This window comes from Marmota flaviventris, chromosome 3, assembly GCF_047511675.1.
Source record: "Marmota flaviventris isolate mMarFla1 chromosome 3, mMarFla1.hap1, whole genome shotgun sequence".
NCBI lineage: Eukaryota > Metazoa > Chordata > Mammalia > Rodentia > Sciuridae > Marmota > Marmota flaviventris.
Window position 1 is genome coordinate 23,895,219 of NC_092500.1, and position 18,185 is coordinate 23,913,403.

At 35.5% G+C, this 18,185-nt stretch overlaps 1 protein-coding gene across 1 annotated transcript in view; it reads right to left on the reverse strand.

Moving 5' to 3' along the window:
* Positions 1 to 18,185, reverse strand: part of Cfap54 (cilia and flagella associated protein 54) — a 308,923-nt gene that overhangs the window by 73,499 nt on the left and 217,239 nt on the right. The window contains exons 62-63 of the mRNA XM_027928857.2: positions 5,951 to 6,124; positions 3,482 to 3,705 (exon numbers count right to left, since the gene is read on the reverse strand). Coding sequence (XP_027784658.2) covers positions 3,482 to 3,705; positions 5,951 to 6,124 — 398 coding nt within the window. The remainder of the gene's footprint in view (positions 1 to 3,481; positions 3,706 to 5,950; positions 6,125 to 18,185) is intronic.

Below are 18,185 nucleotides of genomic sequence, written 5' to 3' on the forward strand. Positions count from 1 at the left end.
CATTATCTTTAAAGTACTGTAATATCTTATATAATTAATGTGATTGATTATATAATGCAATTGAAAAGTTTTACACTAAGTACTTTTTATATGCTTTCTCTGTTCTTTGAAAAGAATGAAAGGACGGACCTACCTAGTGAACCTTAGGTTGCCACAGTCCTATAAACAACGAACCACTTTGCACTAGTCAAATATTTGACCTTGTACAGACTGTTGCTGGCACACATAGCATTAGCATAAGTAGCTCAGCATCATGTACAGTTCTAAACATGTCTTTTTAGTGGAATTTTTAATGAAATTGGCTTGGCTTTGTTTTCCCCTCACAAAGCTCCAATAGACATCACGACATGGAGATTCACACAACTGATGAGCACAACACATAGCAATGATTGTTCTGGAAAATGCATCTACTTCTTGCAGGAAAAGCAGGTTGAAGTATCAAATTGTGGGAAGAGTTTGATTGAAATAGCCTCCTGAGTGATTAAAGCCTCAAAAATGTTATTATAAAAATCAGCCAAGCTTGGCATTTATATAAAAAAAAATCCAAAAAGGCTTTATGCTCGTTAGCTATCTACCCTAGTGAAACAAACACATGATTAGGTAGCTCGCACCTGTCAGGCAAGTGACAGTGATCTCCAGAGCTGATTATCCTGGGAGAGTGTTACACTAATTATATCAAAAAAGAGCAAACAGGGTGAAACAACTCTTTGATAACACTGTTGCCATTAGAAATGTCTCATGTATTTACAAGATATTCAAAGTCGTACCTTTGGAGCATCGTCCTTGGGAGCTGGGTAATAGTAGGTTGCCCTTAATGCTAAAATACCTTGCAGAGCTCCTTTCAGAGCACATATTAAGAAGTCACACATATTAGTTTCCAAAGTTTTATTCAATAACCACAAGAACAGATCCATTAAAACTACTTTCACAGCCTTCCCTATTCTCTGTCCCCTACTTTAAAACCACAGAATTGTCTGGGAAATATCGTAGCAATCCTCAAAGAGAACCTCAGTTCCTGGGGAAGGGGATGGGGGTTCAGAATGGGAATCTGGTGTTACATAGATGGAAACAATTTCATCCCACATCCACTGATTCCTTCCTTTGGGGTGGGGTGGGGCTAGAGACATCAACATTAGACTCCCAGCCTGTCTACTTCCTCACTCACTCCTCTCCCTAGAGGATACTTATTTGATTGGTAATTTAGGAAAAGTGAATCTTTACTGGGAGTGAACACTCTCTGTTCCTTCATACAACAGATTTTTGAGGGACCTGTGTCCACACGAAGTGGCCTATAATCACCCAATAATATATGACTGGATTGACAAATCTTCCTACTTTGGTATTTATTACTTGGAAGTAATGAATTCACCAGTAGTATATATAAACTTCATCCTACAATGTCAACTTCATGACCATAAGGTAGGTATTTTTAAGTCTTGGTCCATCTTATTCTTTTCTCTTATTTTTCAAATGATTTTGAATCTGGGCAAGAAGTATCAAGCATGGCACAAAAGTCCAGAATTCAGGAAGGGCAGGAAAGTCCTTTGGAAAATCTTTCCATGTGATCCCAAGACATTGCTCTGGGAACAACTGCATAATCCCTTGAGAATCACTTCTTTAACTGAATTCTTAAAAATTCCTTAATGAGTTTTACCACAGCGTTCTTCAACTCACAACTTATTAACTAAATCATCTGATTCTCTTGAGTAGAAGGGCAGGAATGTCCAAAAGAATGATATTTAAAACTTTTTATTATTATCTACCCGAAACATAAGGTTGCTATATTCTAGTAGAATAAGATGAACGAAGGCTCTCACTCTGGAATGAGCCGAATTTTTCAGATCATGCTCTGGGACAGTTTGCAACAGAAACATAGACATGTCTGGTATAGGAAAGTCTATAATTATAAAAATAAAGAGTTAGGTGGGGGCTAGGGTTGTGGCTCAGTGGTATAGCACTTGCCTAACATGTATGGGGCACTGGGTTCGTTTCTAAGCACCACATATAAATAAATAAATAAAATAAAAGTCCATGGACAACTAAAAACATTTTTTTAAAAAAAGAGCTAGATGGTGAAAGTTGAAGTAGAGAAAGTTCAAAATAAAGAAGATGTTTTTTTTGGTTTTGAAAGAATTCTACAAAAGTAAAATCAATTTGTTCATTTTACAAATATGTAATGGACATATCATGTCCACTTGGGTTTTTCTGCTTGAATCTCAAACTAAGTCTACAAAGCAGAACTTTGTCGAACTTTGCTGGTCATCCTGCCTCCCTCACAGCTACTGATGGTGTTGCCATGTTCCACTGAGCAGAAGTTCTAATGGCAGAATAATTTCTGCCAGTCCATCTTATTTGCTTTCCATATCCAAAGGCTTATCAAATAGTTGTGGAGGTGGTTTCCAACTTTACTGAAACAATTGTCTTTTACAGCTATCTTTTCCTTTCTATTGTGATCATAAGCTTCATTACTCTATCATCTCTTTCTTAGATGAGTCCTTTTCCTCTATTCTTTGCCCCCTATATACTAACATGTTTCAATTTTCACATTCTTTCTGACACTTTTTTCCTAGAAAGCATCTCTGAAATGAATTAATTCTTTTGGTCTAATTTTATGTCTTTCTCTTCTCCCATATCAAGACTATGTACAGGGACTATGTCTCTCCATCCTTTCTGTTTATATCAACTACGAGTTGCTCTGGTGTATTGTATTATGTTTGTTGAGTACTAAATTTTAGGCACATATTCCTATTTTTAAACAAAACCCTTTACTTTTTTAGCATCTGATATTCCAGAAATTTTGATTGCTTATTCAAATATTCAAATCACTATTATTTAAGACCTTAAGTGTGTCAGTTTAAAAAAAAACTTCACTCATATTCCCCTTTTTATATCTTTTCAACAGGTTGGTTGTTTTTGTTTTGCTTTTGTGGTACTGGGGATTGAACCCAGGGCCTCATGCATACTAGGCAGGTGATCTACCACCGAGCTAATTTAATTACTTTCCAAAATAAAAAAATCTTCTAACTTTTACTTTATTTAAAATTTCTACCTCTATTTTCTATTCGCTTTCACAACTATAAAAAGTACACACCCTGAATTTTTATTATATATTTAAAACAAAGGTACAGAATGAAGTATAAATTAGAAACTTTGACTAGAGAGTGGTGATATTGAAATTTGTGTCACTTCTTGGCAAAATGGCTGCCTGAGAGACGTTTTGTGCAGGAATATAGAAAAGTCTGAGAGAAATTCAAGGTTTATGAGAACAAGACAGAACATTTGAAATGTGAACTGTCCTGAAAATCTAGGCTGTATGTTTCACCTGCCTCAATAGTAAAACAAAAATGAGTATTCCCTAAAACTCTGAGGGAAATGGAGATCTCTGTGCCAATACAGGGGTTCATGCACTTCCTTCAGACTTGTGAGGACGAATTCTAAGAAGTTTTAAATACCGTAGAGATTTAATGTTTTAAAAACTTACCTTGGCTGTTGTGTCATATAGGACTCTCTCTGCAAGATGTGGTTTTTCCAATCCTAGAAAAAGTTCTTTTGGGAATTCATCAATACAAGATGAAGAATATAGCTGTAAGTGCTTTTTAAGAAAAAAATGCATTTCTTTTTCACGTAAAATCAGTTCGGAGTTGTAAAGGGATGTGAGAAGCGTATCATCTGGCAAGGAAATTCCAGATACTGGCTTTGCAGATGCTTAAGGAAGAAAAATACTTGAATTAGGCTCCTGCTAGGTAACAGAATGGTCTTGATGTTGCTGGTTTGTGTGCTAACCACTGCTCTGTATATCTCTGACAGTCAGGGACCATCATGGTGACAAAAAGGCAGATGCCTTCCCAAGGCCCTAACTCTTAGAGACTATTACCCATTGAAAGTATTATATGGGTTTCTCCTACCCCTACCCATTCTCCCAAGCAATCTATTGACCACAGAGACAAGGTGCCTCATAAAAGCCAGGGTGCCTTTGCCACAATGTCTCCAAGAATAGATTAGATGTGACAATGAAACTGTTGGGAGCCCCCAAACAGGACAGAGGTCAAACAACCTCCTGGCCCTTTACCTGCTATTGATTGAAAGCACCGTATAGGATTTCATTCACCCACACACTTTGCTCCCTCAGCAGCTGCAACAGCCTCAAACAGGTTGTTTGCACAAGAAAAAGAATATCTTCTGACACTGCGCCCATAACCAGTGGAGAAACTCCCAGGATATGGCCCACCCTGCAACCCCACACAAGAATGAAAGCTTGCCCCATTTCTTATGTCCAGGGACCAGCCTGGTAGTGCTGTTCCCTTTCTCCTCCAAGTGAACCCCCACCCCAGTTAAAGCCTGGCCTGCTTGTTCCCACTCACTTGGCTTGGTTTCATTTCTATTATCACCGAATCAGAAACTTTCATCTTAGGCATCATCCCCACGCCAGCGAGGCGCTGCCAACCATCTTCCTGATTTTAGAGCTAATACACTAATGGAGTTAACTTTTTTGTCAAAAGGCAGGAAAGAAAATTTCAGAGGCACATGGGATATCACTTCCAGGGTTGAGTAATAATAATAGTACCATGTATTCTGTCTACCTGTCTTTTGGGGGATTCCCCCCAAACTGATCCCAAAGCAAGATTTTAGGTTCAGGTGATTTATTTGAATAGTGATCTCAAGGAGCATAAGTGGAGGAATGGGCAAACTGGGTCAGGGGGAAACATGAGCTAATAAAGGTGAGTAAATGAATGGGCTACAGCTATGGGCAACGAGGATTCGATCCTCCTGAGACCTCTTGGAAAACCAAGGAGATTTAGTCCCAGTAAGAGACAGAAGCCCAACTGTTTGTCTAGCCATCCCATCCTCGTTAGTTGAAAGTTATCCTAGGTATGTGGACTGCCTGACACCTCCAAGCTGTCCTGGAGCGTCCAAGAAAACCCAGCGCAGAAGCAGTGAGGGTGTTTGACGTGGGACATCCACAGGTGAATCAGAGGCTAGCTAGGTCGCTACAGGGCAGGGCGTCACCAGAGCTGGCTGTATTGCCTCGTGTCCACGTCCTTCCTCTCTGTACTTCCATTGCTCTAGGCCCCATCACGATGAAATTTTTAGCCCTGTCACCTTTCTGAGCACTTGCTTATCCCACTGCTAACTCCTGATACCTGTGTCAGTCACTCTGTAATTCAGCCTATTTTCCCTGCTGACTTCCCCACTGCTGGACCTTAGCGTGGGTCAAACTGTCTTTTCTGTTTGTGCTCAGCAACACTGTGTCACTGACGTCATAGGCACAGATAATCCATAATAATGTACATTCTTACAAAACCACAAGAGGGACTGATAGGAAGCAGACTTTACCAGTTTTTCTAGATATTCTGTAAACAGTCATTTAAAAAAGAAAACTCAACAAGAACAGCAAAGCTCCACAGGGTTAAATAGCCCATCTTAAGCTATGCATTTCTTCTCTTTTTTATACTGGATACTGGAATACTGGTTTCTCTAAAGCCAAACTTTCATCCTATTTATTTTATTTTATAAGTTGTCACAAATGTGATCACTGTTTCCAGACCATCTTGAACCATGGACCAACCACTCTGGCATTCTTGGAAAGCATCAGGATGTTTCTATATCATAGTGAAATAAAATATATAAAATTTCTAAGGAAACCAATTACATTGAAATACTTTCTACCTAAAGGCCCATGAATTCCAGTTTAAGAACCCCTGAAATTTTTATCTTCTGACAAGAGATTACTCATGCCGGGTAGCCAGGCATGGTGATACATGCTTATAATCTCAGCTACTCAGGAGGGGAGGCTGAGGTGGGAGGATCTCAAGTTCAATGCAGTCCTGACAGGAAGGAAAGAAGGAAGGAAGGGAGGGAGGGAGGAGGAATTTCATAGTTCTAAATAACAAATATGACCTAAATAGGAACCAGAAAGGAATATGTTCTTTTTTAACACATTGAAACCTACCTAGCAATTTGTTCATGTTATTGATTCTTTGTAGATGTATATAGTAGCGCAGGAGAAGGACCCATGTAATTTCTACTTTGGTCTGAATCTTTGTTCTAGCATCTGTGTTGTCAGAGATGTCATTATTTTGGTGCAAAACTGCACAGCAATTCTGGAAGGCAACTTCGTAGTTATCTGAAAGTTAAAAAAAAATTTTTTTTAAATAATACAATGTTATACTTTTCTTGAAAACAACCATATGCAGAAAAAAATGCAGAACTTATAAGGGAAGGACTGACACATGAGCATATGTTCAATGAAGAAACTTTTGTGTCTCAAAGATTTCACATACAATGTTAACTGACAAATCACAGACTGAGAAAACATAATAAGAACACATATGAATTATTTTTCTCTATATCAAAATACCTAAGAAAAATGTTCAGTAATCAAATTTCAATAGGCTAGTGTCTCTCTCTCTCTCTCTCTCTCTCTCACACACACACACACACACACACACACACATATTTAACAAGTAATTCATAGAAAAGTAAACCCAAATGACAAAATAATTTAGCCTCACTAAAAGTCAAGGTCATGCAAATTAGGATGAAATGCCATTTCACATAGACATTAAAATATGAAAATAATAATATTAGTTATAATTTGAAGAAACTAGAATATTCAGATACAATTATGATTGCAGCTTTTTGGGAAAGCAATTTGGTAGGCTCTCATAAAACTTAAACACATATATGTACAAAGTCTTGCTCAAAGATGTTTATGGGAGTTTTACAGTTTCAAACAACACAAGTCAATTCATTTGATTTCATTTATGAGGAGGAATGAATCAGATCTATAAGGAAGAAAATAGAAGAGTAGAGTCTCATTTCAAATCCCAGCAGTATTTCTCAGAAAATATGAACTTGAATCTCTCTGTGCTTTGGTCCTCTCTGAGCTTTTGATTTTCTGAGTCTATTCTTTAAAATGGGCATGTTGCAAGTGGTTATAGAGAGAATTTGAAGACATACAGTGAGTTAAAAAAACAGGTCCCAGAGAAATGTGGAATATGATACCATTTATTGAAGTTTTTTCCCTCTCTTGCTCTGTAAATATGTATAGCCCACAGTTGACCTTTACCATTTAAATGTGGATATTATGTATCCTATAATGTATTGTTAATTTTATCTTTTGGGGACTTTTTTGGGAGAGAAATTGCATGCATTTATCTTTTTCCATTAAAATTTATTCAGGCTCATGAATATAGCTATAATTCATTGACAATTTTTAATTACCATATATTATTCCTTTAAATGAATATATTGTGATTTATTTATCTATTCTAATGTTGATGTACATAGGGGTTCTTTCTGATTTTGTTTTATTTTTGTCTTTGTTATTATGAACAAGACTGCTATGAATATGTGAGTACATATTATCTAGTACATAAGTACACAAATTGCCTTAAAGTGGAAGTAATGAGGTAGTTCTTTTTCATGTGTTTTTTTAACCAATCTTGGCTTTTGCTTTTCTGTATAAAGTTTAGTATCAGATTGTTAAATTACACAAAATAAAACTTGATGAATTGTTACTGCAACACATTTTTTAAAAAATATTTTTTAATTGTAGATGAAAAACAATACCTTTATTTTATTTATTTATTTTTATGTGGTGCTGAGGAGGGTACCCAGTGCCTCACATGTGCCAGGGAAGGGCTCTACCACTGAGCTACAACCCCAGCTCCAAAACTACATTGTTTATAAATCATTTTTAGAAAACGTACTTGGCATGTTACCAATATTGAGTGTTCTTATATACCTTTGTTTTCTGGGTTTTTTTCAACAAAATTTTATAATTTTTTGTTGTATAACTTTTGTTAGATTTATCCTTTGATGTTTTACATATTTTATAGTGAATATAATATCTTTTTAAAATGTATTGCCTGTTTAAAATTTATAGAAATAAAATTTTACACCCATTGATTCTTACTGTCTGTAGTTTTGGGGAATTAGCTGTGTCAATATGTCATAGCTAATGACAGATTTTTTTTCTTGCCTATTACTTATTTTGTAAAATTTCTTTTCCCTTTAAATACTGTGCAAGGCAGGAATTCCAGAACAATTCTGAACCAAAGTGGTGATAACATTTTTTTGCTCCTGCTTTTAAAGGGGACAGTGTTCGCATTTGAATATTGAGTATAAATGCAGTAGGTTTTTTCCTCACTTATAACTTTTTCAAATTAAGTAAATTTACTTTAATTCCTAGTTTTAGACTCATGAATGATTGAATTTTATTAAATTTTTGTGCATTTATTTGAGAGGATGAATATTTTTCTCTTCTTATCAGTTAATGTAGTGATTTAGTTTAATAGATCTTCTAATACTAAATCATATTTGCATTTCTGAAAGTAATCCAATTTGACATGTTGTATCTTTTAATGAGCTGCTTATTTTCACCATATATTTACATTATCAAAACTGAAATTCTCGCCAGGTGGGTGGCACATGCCTGTAATCCCAGCAGCTTGGGAGGCTGAGGCAGGAAGATCGAGAGTTCAAAGTCAACCCCAGCAAAAGCAAGGTGTTAAGCAACTCAGTGAGACCCTATCTCTAAATAAAATACAAAATAGGACTGGGCATGTGATGTTTCTTGCACAACCACTCTTTTGACTTCAAAATTTTTATACTTACAGCACCAAATTTAGTACCCCTATTTTTATATATCAACATTGTTCTAAAAGCTCTCTTTCTAGTTCCACCAAATATAAATAATCTCTTGATGTCATACTTTGTGATCTAAAAGTATCTACTCCCTTCCTTTTCCTTGCTAGCCTGTTTTCAAAGTTGATAACATTGAAGATCTGTTCTGTCTCCATAAAGAATCCTTCCTTATTTTACCTCTAAGTTGAAAATCAATAAATACTTAAAATTATTATAACTTCATAAGGATTGTTGACTTCCTTAAGACAAAATTTCTTTCACGAAGGGTAAATGCTGCAATCTTGTGACCCACAAAGGATGAATTTCTTAGCATAAAGATCATATGGATTGTTTTTACTCATACCAGTCTCAAAATCATGTCATATTCTAATTCAGTTCATGTTTGGGCCATGGATTCTTAAAGAACATTCTCCATTATAATTTCTGGATGTCTTTTTTTTTCCCCTGCGGAGGAAAGTAATATTGTATTCTTTACCATATTCTTAATATGGTAATATCTAGCTTTTTAGTTATTTTTTCTGCTGCCTAGAATCCATCTATGCTGCTTCAAGACATTCCTGACCTCACAAACTTGCCAACCTACTTTGTGCGGATATATTTCCAGTTTGCTGCACAGTTGGAAGCCCTGAGGTCCTGCCTTTCCTTCCCTCCCGCCCTCCTTCCTGTTGCTTCCTTTCTTCATGTGCAACTTTGTACACTGGGGTGCATTCTCAAGTTTGTGCACCAATAAATGTGCACCAAAAGTAAACCATTTGCATTCTTACAAAGCCCTCATACTTGACTCATGATTTAAATATATGATTTCAGTAGAAACTCATCTTCCCCTAAAAATTCAAGGACCTTGCTCTCCTGCTTTCTAGCACCAATCATTGATGGCAAGAAGCCCTGATGCCAACAAATGCTCATTCCTTTCCAGTGGACCTGAATTTCCTCCCTCTGGAATATATTCCATCAACACTTCTTATTATTTGTGGTGATTTAATATTTCATTTTGGGTCCAGGTATAGGTCTTTTCTTATTTATGCTGCTTTGAAAATGGTTAAGACCTTTCAACTTGGAGAATCATCTCTCCCTTCAGTCTTGGCAAGGACTGTGATGATTGCTTCCTAACTTCTCCCTTGCCTGTATCATGAATGCCTGTTAATTAAATGTTGAAACGTCTTTACTGAGTTTCTCTCAGTCTCTTTCCCTCTCTCCCCAGCCCCCCACTTCTCTGATCCTATGTTAAGTGGGCACTTGATTTATGATAGATGTAACCTTTAGTGATGTGAAGAAAGAAGTTAATTTCAATATAGGGTTCTGGGTTTAAAAAAAAAAATACCTTGGAGAGTTTTTAGGCTACATACTAAAATATGCACACCCCATGACCAGGAATCCCACTCCTTGGCATGTACACAAAAATGCACACATCTGTGTTTCCCATGTCCTGTACGAGTATGTTCATAGAGGCATTATTCATTACAGCCCCAAATGTGTAGCAATAGTAGGATGGATAATAAGCTGTATATTACATCCACAAAGAGGATAATCTTACAAACAAAACACCGAACAAAAGTAGCCAAACAATAGAATATGGACTGTACTATTTCATTTTTACAAAATTCAAAAATTGGCCAAACTAATCTGACTGTCAGAAATCAGAAGAAAGGGAGGTTGCTAGAGGCCAGAGAGGGGCATGGTATAGACTTCCTGGATGTTGGTCTTGTTCTATTTATGGATCCAGGGTTGGTTAGACGGGCATTTCCTTGGAAATTGTTCATGAAATTTTTATCTGCATGATTTGTGTTCCTTTCTATATTTATATTAAAAGAGTGAAACATTTATTAAAAAAAAAAAAAAAAACACTAGTTTGTAGTGACTTCTAGTTTGAAAATGTTCATGTAATACTGGCAAAACCTCTTTTCCTCCTGGAAATCACCACTAAACAACAAAGAAAATAAGTAACAAAAACAGAAATTCTACTTTCAGTAAAATCAGGGAAGAGCTAAAACCCTAAACCACAAAATGTTTGGAGCCATGCCCAAAGTCGTTGTCCTCGAGAGTAAAAAGGAGGAGGCAGATGACGAAAGAGAGGTGTTCATCTCAGGAAGAAACAGCAGAGTATACTTGATGATGACCTGCGCATTTTTTAATATTATTATGCAGCCAACAAGTTGGAACCAACTGCTCACAGTTTAAAGAAAAAGGAAATAAACATTATAAATGTAACATATGTAATAATCCAAAAAATTTATTTGTTACAGCTTTTCAAATAATGGAAAAGCCAGTGGAGTATCATATAGAGTAAGTTAGAGAAATTCCCTCAGCTAGAGAAATTCCCTCAAAAACCTAGATACTAATAAAACATTGTACCCGTGGTGTTGCCAAATGTCCATCCTGAGGTCTAAGACCTACATGTTCTGGGTGCAGTAATCACCACCAGGTCAAAATGCAAAGAACTCACAGCACTTTCCAATAATAAAAACACCTGGATTAAAGATGTTGTTGCAGACTCAGGACTCAGTTCATAATTTGTCTGCAGAATTATACTTTTGCCTTACAAATGGCTCAAATTTACAGATGTGGCTGGACTTAAAAGTTTTTCTCATATATGACTAAAGGTATTAGCACCAACTATCCCAAGAGGACCTCCTTTCATGTGAATGATCGACAATAACGCAAGAAAAATACTCAACATGCTGAAGAGTTTTTCTGAATTTAGTGGTTTACCCTGGAACAATTGTGCTGCCATTTGCATTGATGGCAAAGGCAGACATAAGTCATACTGGTAACTCGGCAGGAACCTCGGGAGGTGGTAGCACCTAATTGTACTAGTGATTTTTGCATTCTTCATGTCAAATGAATAAATTAACTTAAATGCTAGTTTCACTTAAGAATACTACTGATGAAGCAGTGAAAGTTATTAACTATCCACACTGCTGATGTTGTTTGTGATAAATGAGACATGCATACAAAGCACTTCTATGGCATACTGAAATATAAAGGCTGTCTCCAGGAAAAGCACTTAGTGACTGCTGGAGGTGAAATCTGAATGTGTTCCTTCTTTCCCTCACAAAATGCCATTTTGACTTGAAAGAACAACTGACAAGACAAACTAAGTGCTTTAAGACTTAGGTGGGGGGCAAACATTTTCTCAAAAATAAAAGAAGCAAGCATGACTTGAAGGAAAATAATGAACGATGTTTGCTACCAATGATAAAATTCAAGTTTTCAAGTGGAAAGTTTGAATTTTGGAAAACTTATATTTACTACCATGAATTTTCCAGTACTTAGACTTTTCTGATTGGAATGATGGTGATATTCAAATTTTTTTGAGTTTTAAATATTGCCCAAGGAAATGTACTGACATTTAGAAGTTCCGCATAACTCAAGGAACCAAAAATTTCCAAATGTCTAATATATAATGTTACAAAATAATGTATGAGTAAAAGAGTTACTCAAACTTCAAAGATAGACTAAAGTATTTTTTAAAAAAACTTCACTGATACGGTTTCAGAGTCTACACTCGCGTTTAAGAAACTAACTCTGATGGAGATCTAATATGGTCTCCAAAAAGAATATCCATCATCATGTGAAGAGGCTCTTGAAATGCTTCTCGTTTCTAACTACAAATTGTGTACAGCTGGATTTTATTTACTTATTTCAGCCAAAATTATATGGCAACAGAGTGACTACAGAAGTAGGTATAGGAGTTCAACTACCTTTTATTTAGCGAGGCATTACAGAGATTTGTAATGTGCTAACTTGTAATGGGTTTATTATGATTTATTTTAACTTAATTAACTTTATTTTTCAATTTTAATTTCTAATATGACATTATCTTTTCACAGTAATAGAGCTGTCTAAAATTTTCACCATTACTTAGGTAAATTATGTTTTCTAGAAAGTTATAAATTTTATAGCTTTTCTAATTTACTTGCTTAGAGTCGAGCAAGAATCCCTAATATTTTAACGTGTCAATATCAGGGACTACTTTATTAATATTTATCAATTGTGAGGGTTTTTTGCTATAATTAATTTTTCTCAAAAAGGTGACAAATATTTTAATACATTTTTTCCCTCAATTACAACTTTTGAGTTTTGTTTTCTAATCTCCCTCTCTTGAAAGAAATATATAAAACATACATACTTACATATAACATATATACACACATAGCAAAATTATACAAAATAATAACATCAATTATTCCATTCCTCCCATATTAATAAATTAAAATTGATTGAAATCACTTGTTATGAGAAAAATACTGTTGAGTTTTAAAACAAAAGAAAATCCAACTTTATATTCTATAAAATAAACATGTAAACTAAAATTATTTAGAACAGTTGAAAATAAAAGGATGGGAAAATGTATGATAGAAAAATGTAAACCAAAAGAAAGAAGTATTTATGAACCTAGTTATCATTCAAAGTAAAATTCTACCCCCAAAGTAAAACAAAGGTAGGACATTTATAATGCTACCAGGTGCAATTGACAATAAAGATATAATTTTTCAGGATGTACCTCACGCAATAGAGTATCAACAATAAGAAAACAAAAACTAAAGCTATAGGAGAAGATAGAGAATTATATTCATAGTAGAAGAACTTTACTTTCTCCAGAGAGTGTCAAACTATAACCCATGGGTTAAATCTAGCCCATGCATGTTCTTGTAAGACCCATGAGCTAAGAATAGTTTACATATTTTTTAATGGTTGAAAAATATGTAAAAAAGTAATAATATTTTGTGATACATGAAATTCATATGCCAGTGTCCACAAGTAAAGTCTTAATGGAATGCAGCTACACTCATTCATTATGTTTTATCTAGGGCTCCTCTCAGGCTACACAGAGCTAAGCACTTGCAGCAGAGAACAAAATGCTAAGATATTTACCACATGATCCTTTATGGAAAACGGCTTCTGATTCAAACCATGTTCATGAAAGATCAAGTGAAGAAAATTATTTAAGGATAATCAAATAAATATGGTGACATACATAACTTTTGTACATTAAAATAACATCTAATAGAAATGTAATAAAAAATTGACACTACTAATAAAAAGATAAAATATCTAAAAACAAACCTAACGTGAAAATATAAGATCTATTTCAAGAAAATGTTAAAATACTACTGAAAATTTGAATTAAAAAATATAAAGGGTACATAATACTTTGTTAAGATAATTCAATAAAATAAAATATAAGCTATTTATAGGCTAATATCTAAATGTAATACAACTCTACAACTCCAATAAAAATATAAGAAGATTTTTTTTAAATATACAAGTTGCTTCCAGACTTTTTAAAAAGAGCCATAAAAGCCAATTTTGGAAAAAAGAATAGGGTGGGGGATTTACCCTAATCCATATTAAATTTATTATTATAAGACCATAATAATTGAAAGAATATAGTATTAAAGCCTGAACAGATTAATAGGAACTAAAAGAAAAGTACAGAAATAGGGTATTCACCTAGGAATACTAAATTAGTATCCATTTGACACACTTTTCATATTCCAAATAGACCTCCATAAATTATTGAAAAAATCTGAGTAGGAAGGACCTTTCAACTGACAATCCAGAAGCTATCAAAGAAAACATTAATAATTTTCTGTTATGTAGAAAGAAAAAGTTTCTTCATAGGACAGAAGTATCACTAAAAAGATTAAATAGCAACTGATAAATTAGAAAAATTCATTTGAAAATAACTTCAAGTTAACATGTTGAGTTCCATAATAAAGGGCCTCTACAAAAAAGAAGAGAAAAATCTCAAGATGGGCAAAAATTATGAGTAGAGTTCACAGAAAGGATGCTCAATCTTCATCCTAGTAAGAGATGCATAATGAAAATTAAACCTTTTTTTCCTCCCACCATGTAAAAAATGTTTTAAAAGTGTCTACAATGTGCTTGTGTCAGCAAGGGTGTCGGGAAATAAAACACCTCCTATTAATTGGTGACAGAAGTACAAACTGGCATACTATTATTAGAAGACTTTTGGTAAAATTTGTGAAATTGACCTATAAAATGACCCTTTGATCTAGAGATTTCACTTATGGAAATTGACCAGTAGATACACCAGTCTATGTACACAATGACATGTATATATGTAATGTATGTGTGTGTGTATATATATACATATACACACAAACATATGTGTTATATATACATGTGATATATATGTAATAGATGTATATGCAATAATAGAGGAATGAAAACTAAATATCTATCAAAAGAAAACTAATTAATTATGCTACGACTATATCAAGGAATGTTATACAGCCATAAAAATCTATGTATTGATAAGAAAAAAGTACCAAGACATATTCATATTAAGTTAAAGGAAAAAAGGAAAGAGAAGCAATATTGTATACAGTTATACTGCTATTTGTACTTTAAAGGAAAAAATATAACAATGTATTCATGTATATACCAGATTGATTTACTCAACATCTCATCTCCAAGTACTTTCCTAAACTGAAGATATCATTTTAAAAAAATCATATTTCCAAGATTTGATGACTTCAGTGCGTTCAGAAAAGACTTGAACTTGGAACTGGGTTAAATGATGAAACAAGAATGGATGCATCTCTGGTGGGTGTGGATTTCGGCAGAGGTGATATGATTCTTGAGCCTACAGCTACAGCAGCAGCTTCCTATGTTGTTGGCAAATTCCTGACTCTACAACTTCCTTTATAAAACAAAACAGCAGCTCCTTTGGTGACTTAGTCACTTCTGGACTCTTAGCTAAGAATGTTTCTTTAGCTTTCCCAGTGACTCTGAAAGTCCTTTAATCAGTCTCTGTTTGAATGAACTGGAGTGGATCTGACCTCTACACGGGAACTCTGACAGTTCAGATGAGCATGAAATAATGGTGGCATGGAACACAAGGAACTGATTGTGGAAAGCAGATGAGGTCCCGTAAAGATGTTTGCTTCCTGTCCCCAGAACCTGTTACTACGTTAGGTTATAGGACAAAGGAGAATTAAAATTGCCAAATGAAATTAAGGCTGCCTATCAATTATCATTGAGATGGGGATATTATCCTGGGTTATCTAGGTGGGCCCAGTGTCATCACAGGGTTCTTCTATGTGGAAGCTGGAGGCAGAAGAGTAAGAATGTCAGAGAGATTTGGAGATTCTACTTGTCTAGCTTGAAAGATGGAGGAAAAGAGAGAGAGAGAGAGAGAGAGAGAGAGAGAGAGAGAGAGAGAGAGAGAGAGAGAGTTAGTTAGTTCAGGTGGCCTCTAGGAGCCAAAAAAGGCAAGGAAATAGGTTCTCGCCTACAGCCTGCCAGGAAAGTAGCCCTGTACATACTTCTACTAGCCCATTGATTGTTGTGTCAGTCAGTGACTGCTGAGGCCCTACTAAGGGGTCAAAAACCCTGATATGTTTCTTTTTATTCCCCAAAGGAAAAATCTTCCTCTCCATCTTCAGGATAGCATTCCATTGCCCTCACTTGAAATTATTTTCTCACAAGAGCCCATTGAGGCTCATTTTGGACATATGACCTCCAAAATTATAATAAATTTCAGTCATTTTAAGGCATGAATTTGTTGTGGATTGTCACCACAGGGACAGGACACTGACACAGGTAATACTGCTTCTGGGGAGAACTGAGTCAGGTACAGAGAAGGCAGAGAGAAGCCTCTCCATACCCTTTGTCTCTTTTGTGTTTTGATTCTTGAGAATAAATGTCATCTGTTCTTTAATGCTCCAGAGAAAACTTAAGACCACTTCACTTTGGGTTCCTTATACAAAAGATGCTTTTTCTACTGAATTATTTCAATTTTTATTTTCTTTTTCTTTATGGATCCAAAGTATCACCAGAATTTCTCCAGATACAATCTGAGCAATAATCATCTTCAGAAGAACTGGGAATGGTAGAGGAGAAGTCCCTGGTGACCTGAGGAGTATACAGTAGTTTCCTGTCTGCCTCAGCCAGAGCTCCCTGGGTCTCCCCAGTTCTGAGCTGGTATTTCTGCTGATTTCCCTACACCATTCAGGTGGTATGAATTTTAGCCTTTTAACCTAAAGTGGGTTTCCAATTTCTTCCAAGTGGCTTCTTTTCATCCTTGATAGTAGACACTTGACATGACCCACTTGACATGACCCCTACGTCTACTCAGGCTAGTAGGCAAGAGATTTCTATGCAGTTAGCTAAGTTCTGACTGCCCCCCTTTGTAGGGCCTTCTTTCCAGGACTCTTCCATGGACAGGTATTAAAGTCTCAGCCCTCACTGTCAGTCCTAATTCTAATTCTTCTTCATTGAGGGCTTTAGGTTCAGCACCTACTTACAAATCCACCATTTTACTTTGTAAACTTGTAATTTCCCTATTCTGTCTTTAGGCTCAGCTACAAATTAAAACAATTTCTCTTCCCTTTTATCTAGCATGGCTGTTATGTTTTGGTTGGAATGAGCAGAAGCATCTTCTATGTCATTTCAGTCCAATCCACCCAACAGGCTGACAAGAAGCATCAATTTTTCTCTTTGATTTCCTTGCATTTTCTAATCACACCCAACATAATGATCAAAGTCACAGTCTTCAGAATTGGATAGACAAGGGTTTGTATTGGCAATTAAATATTGTTCAAGTTACATAACTTATCTGAGCCCCTTGTCTCATTTATAGATGTGCATAATGACACTCTTAGAGGATTTTCCTAAAGAATAAATGAAATCAAGCAAGAAATCACCCTCAAAGAGCACTAGATGCTATTCATCCCAGTACCTCTTGCATTCTGGCTTTCTACTGTTGTGTCAGTTAGTGACTGCTGAGGCCCTACTAAGGGGTCAAAAAACCCTGATATGTTTCTTTTTATTCCCCAAAGGAAAAATCTTCCTCTCCATCTTCAGGATAGCATTCCATTGCCCTCACTTGAAATTATTTTCTCACAAGTGCCATTGTTGTTTCTTGTTTTCTATGGGTGACTCTGCCTGGAATGAAGAAAAGTTGCTTCATACCTAGTTCAAGGAAATTGGTAAGAATGTGCGTGCATTCTTTTCCTTGGTCATTGCACTCTCTCTTCTTGGATTTAAGGGATGGATGTGGATATCTCTGAGTGGAATTTCTAGGACTTTTGCAGACATTGAATTGAGAAGCTCTGTTTTGATGAGGCTGGATCTAATCAGAACTGAATAGTTTCACCTATGATACTCTGAACTGATATAGTATACACACATACACCCACACATACACACATTCTATTAACATCACAACTGCTAGCACAGGTGGTTTCCCTTCATCCCCACATAGAAGTGATGTAATTATTTGGGATTTAATTAATTTATCACTCTAGTTGCCTGTTACTATGGGGAACTGTATCTTAGGGGAATAGAAAAATGGAAGATATCAGAGGCATTGAGCCCATGTCTCTGAACCAGGGGCAAGTTGTAAAGGAGAAATAAATCATAATTTTTAAGGTTAGATTTGCTCTATCTCAAGAGACAAAACACATATTAAGGGTCAATAATGATTCTCAGTTCCACTCCATATATCTGTTTGTATTCTGACAATAGGTTCGCCAACATTAATTTTTAGCATTACATGTATTTAT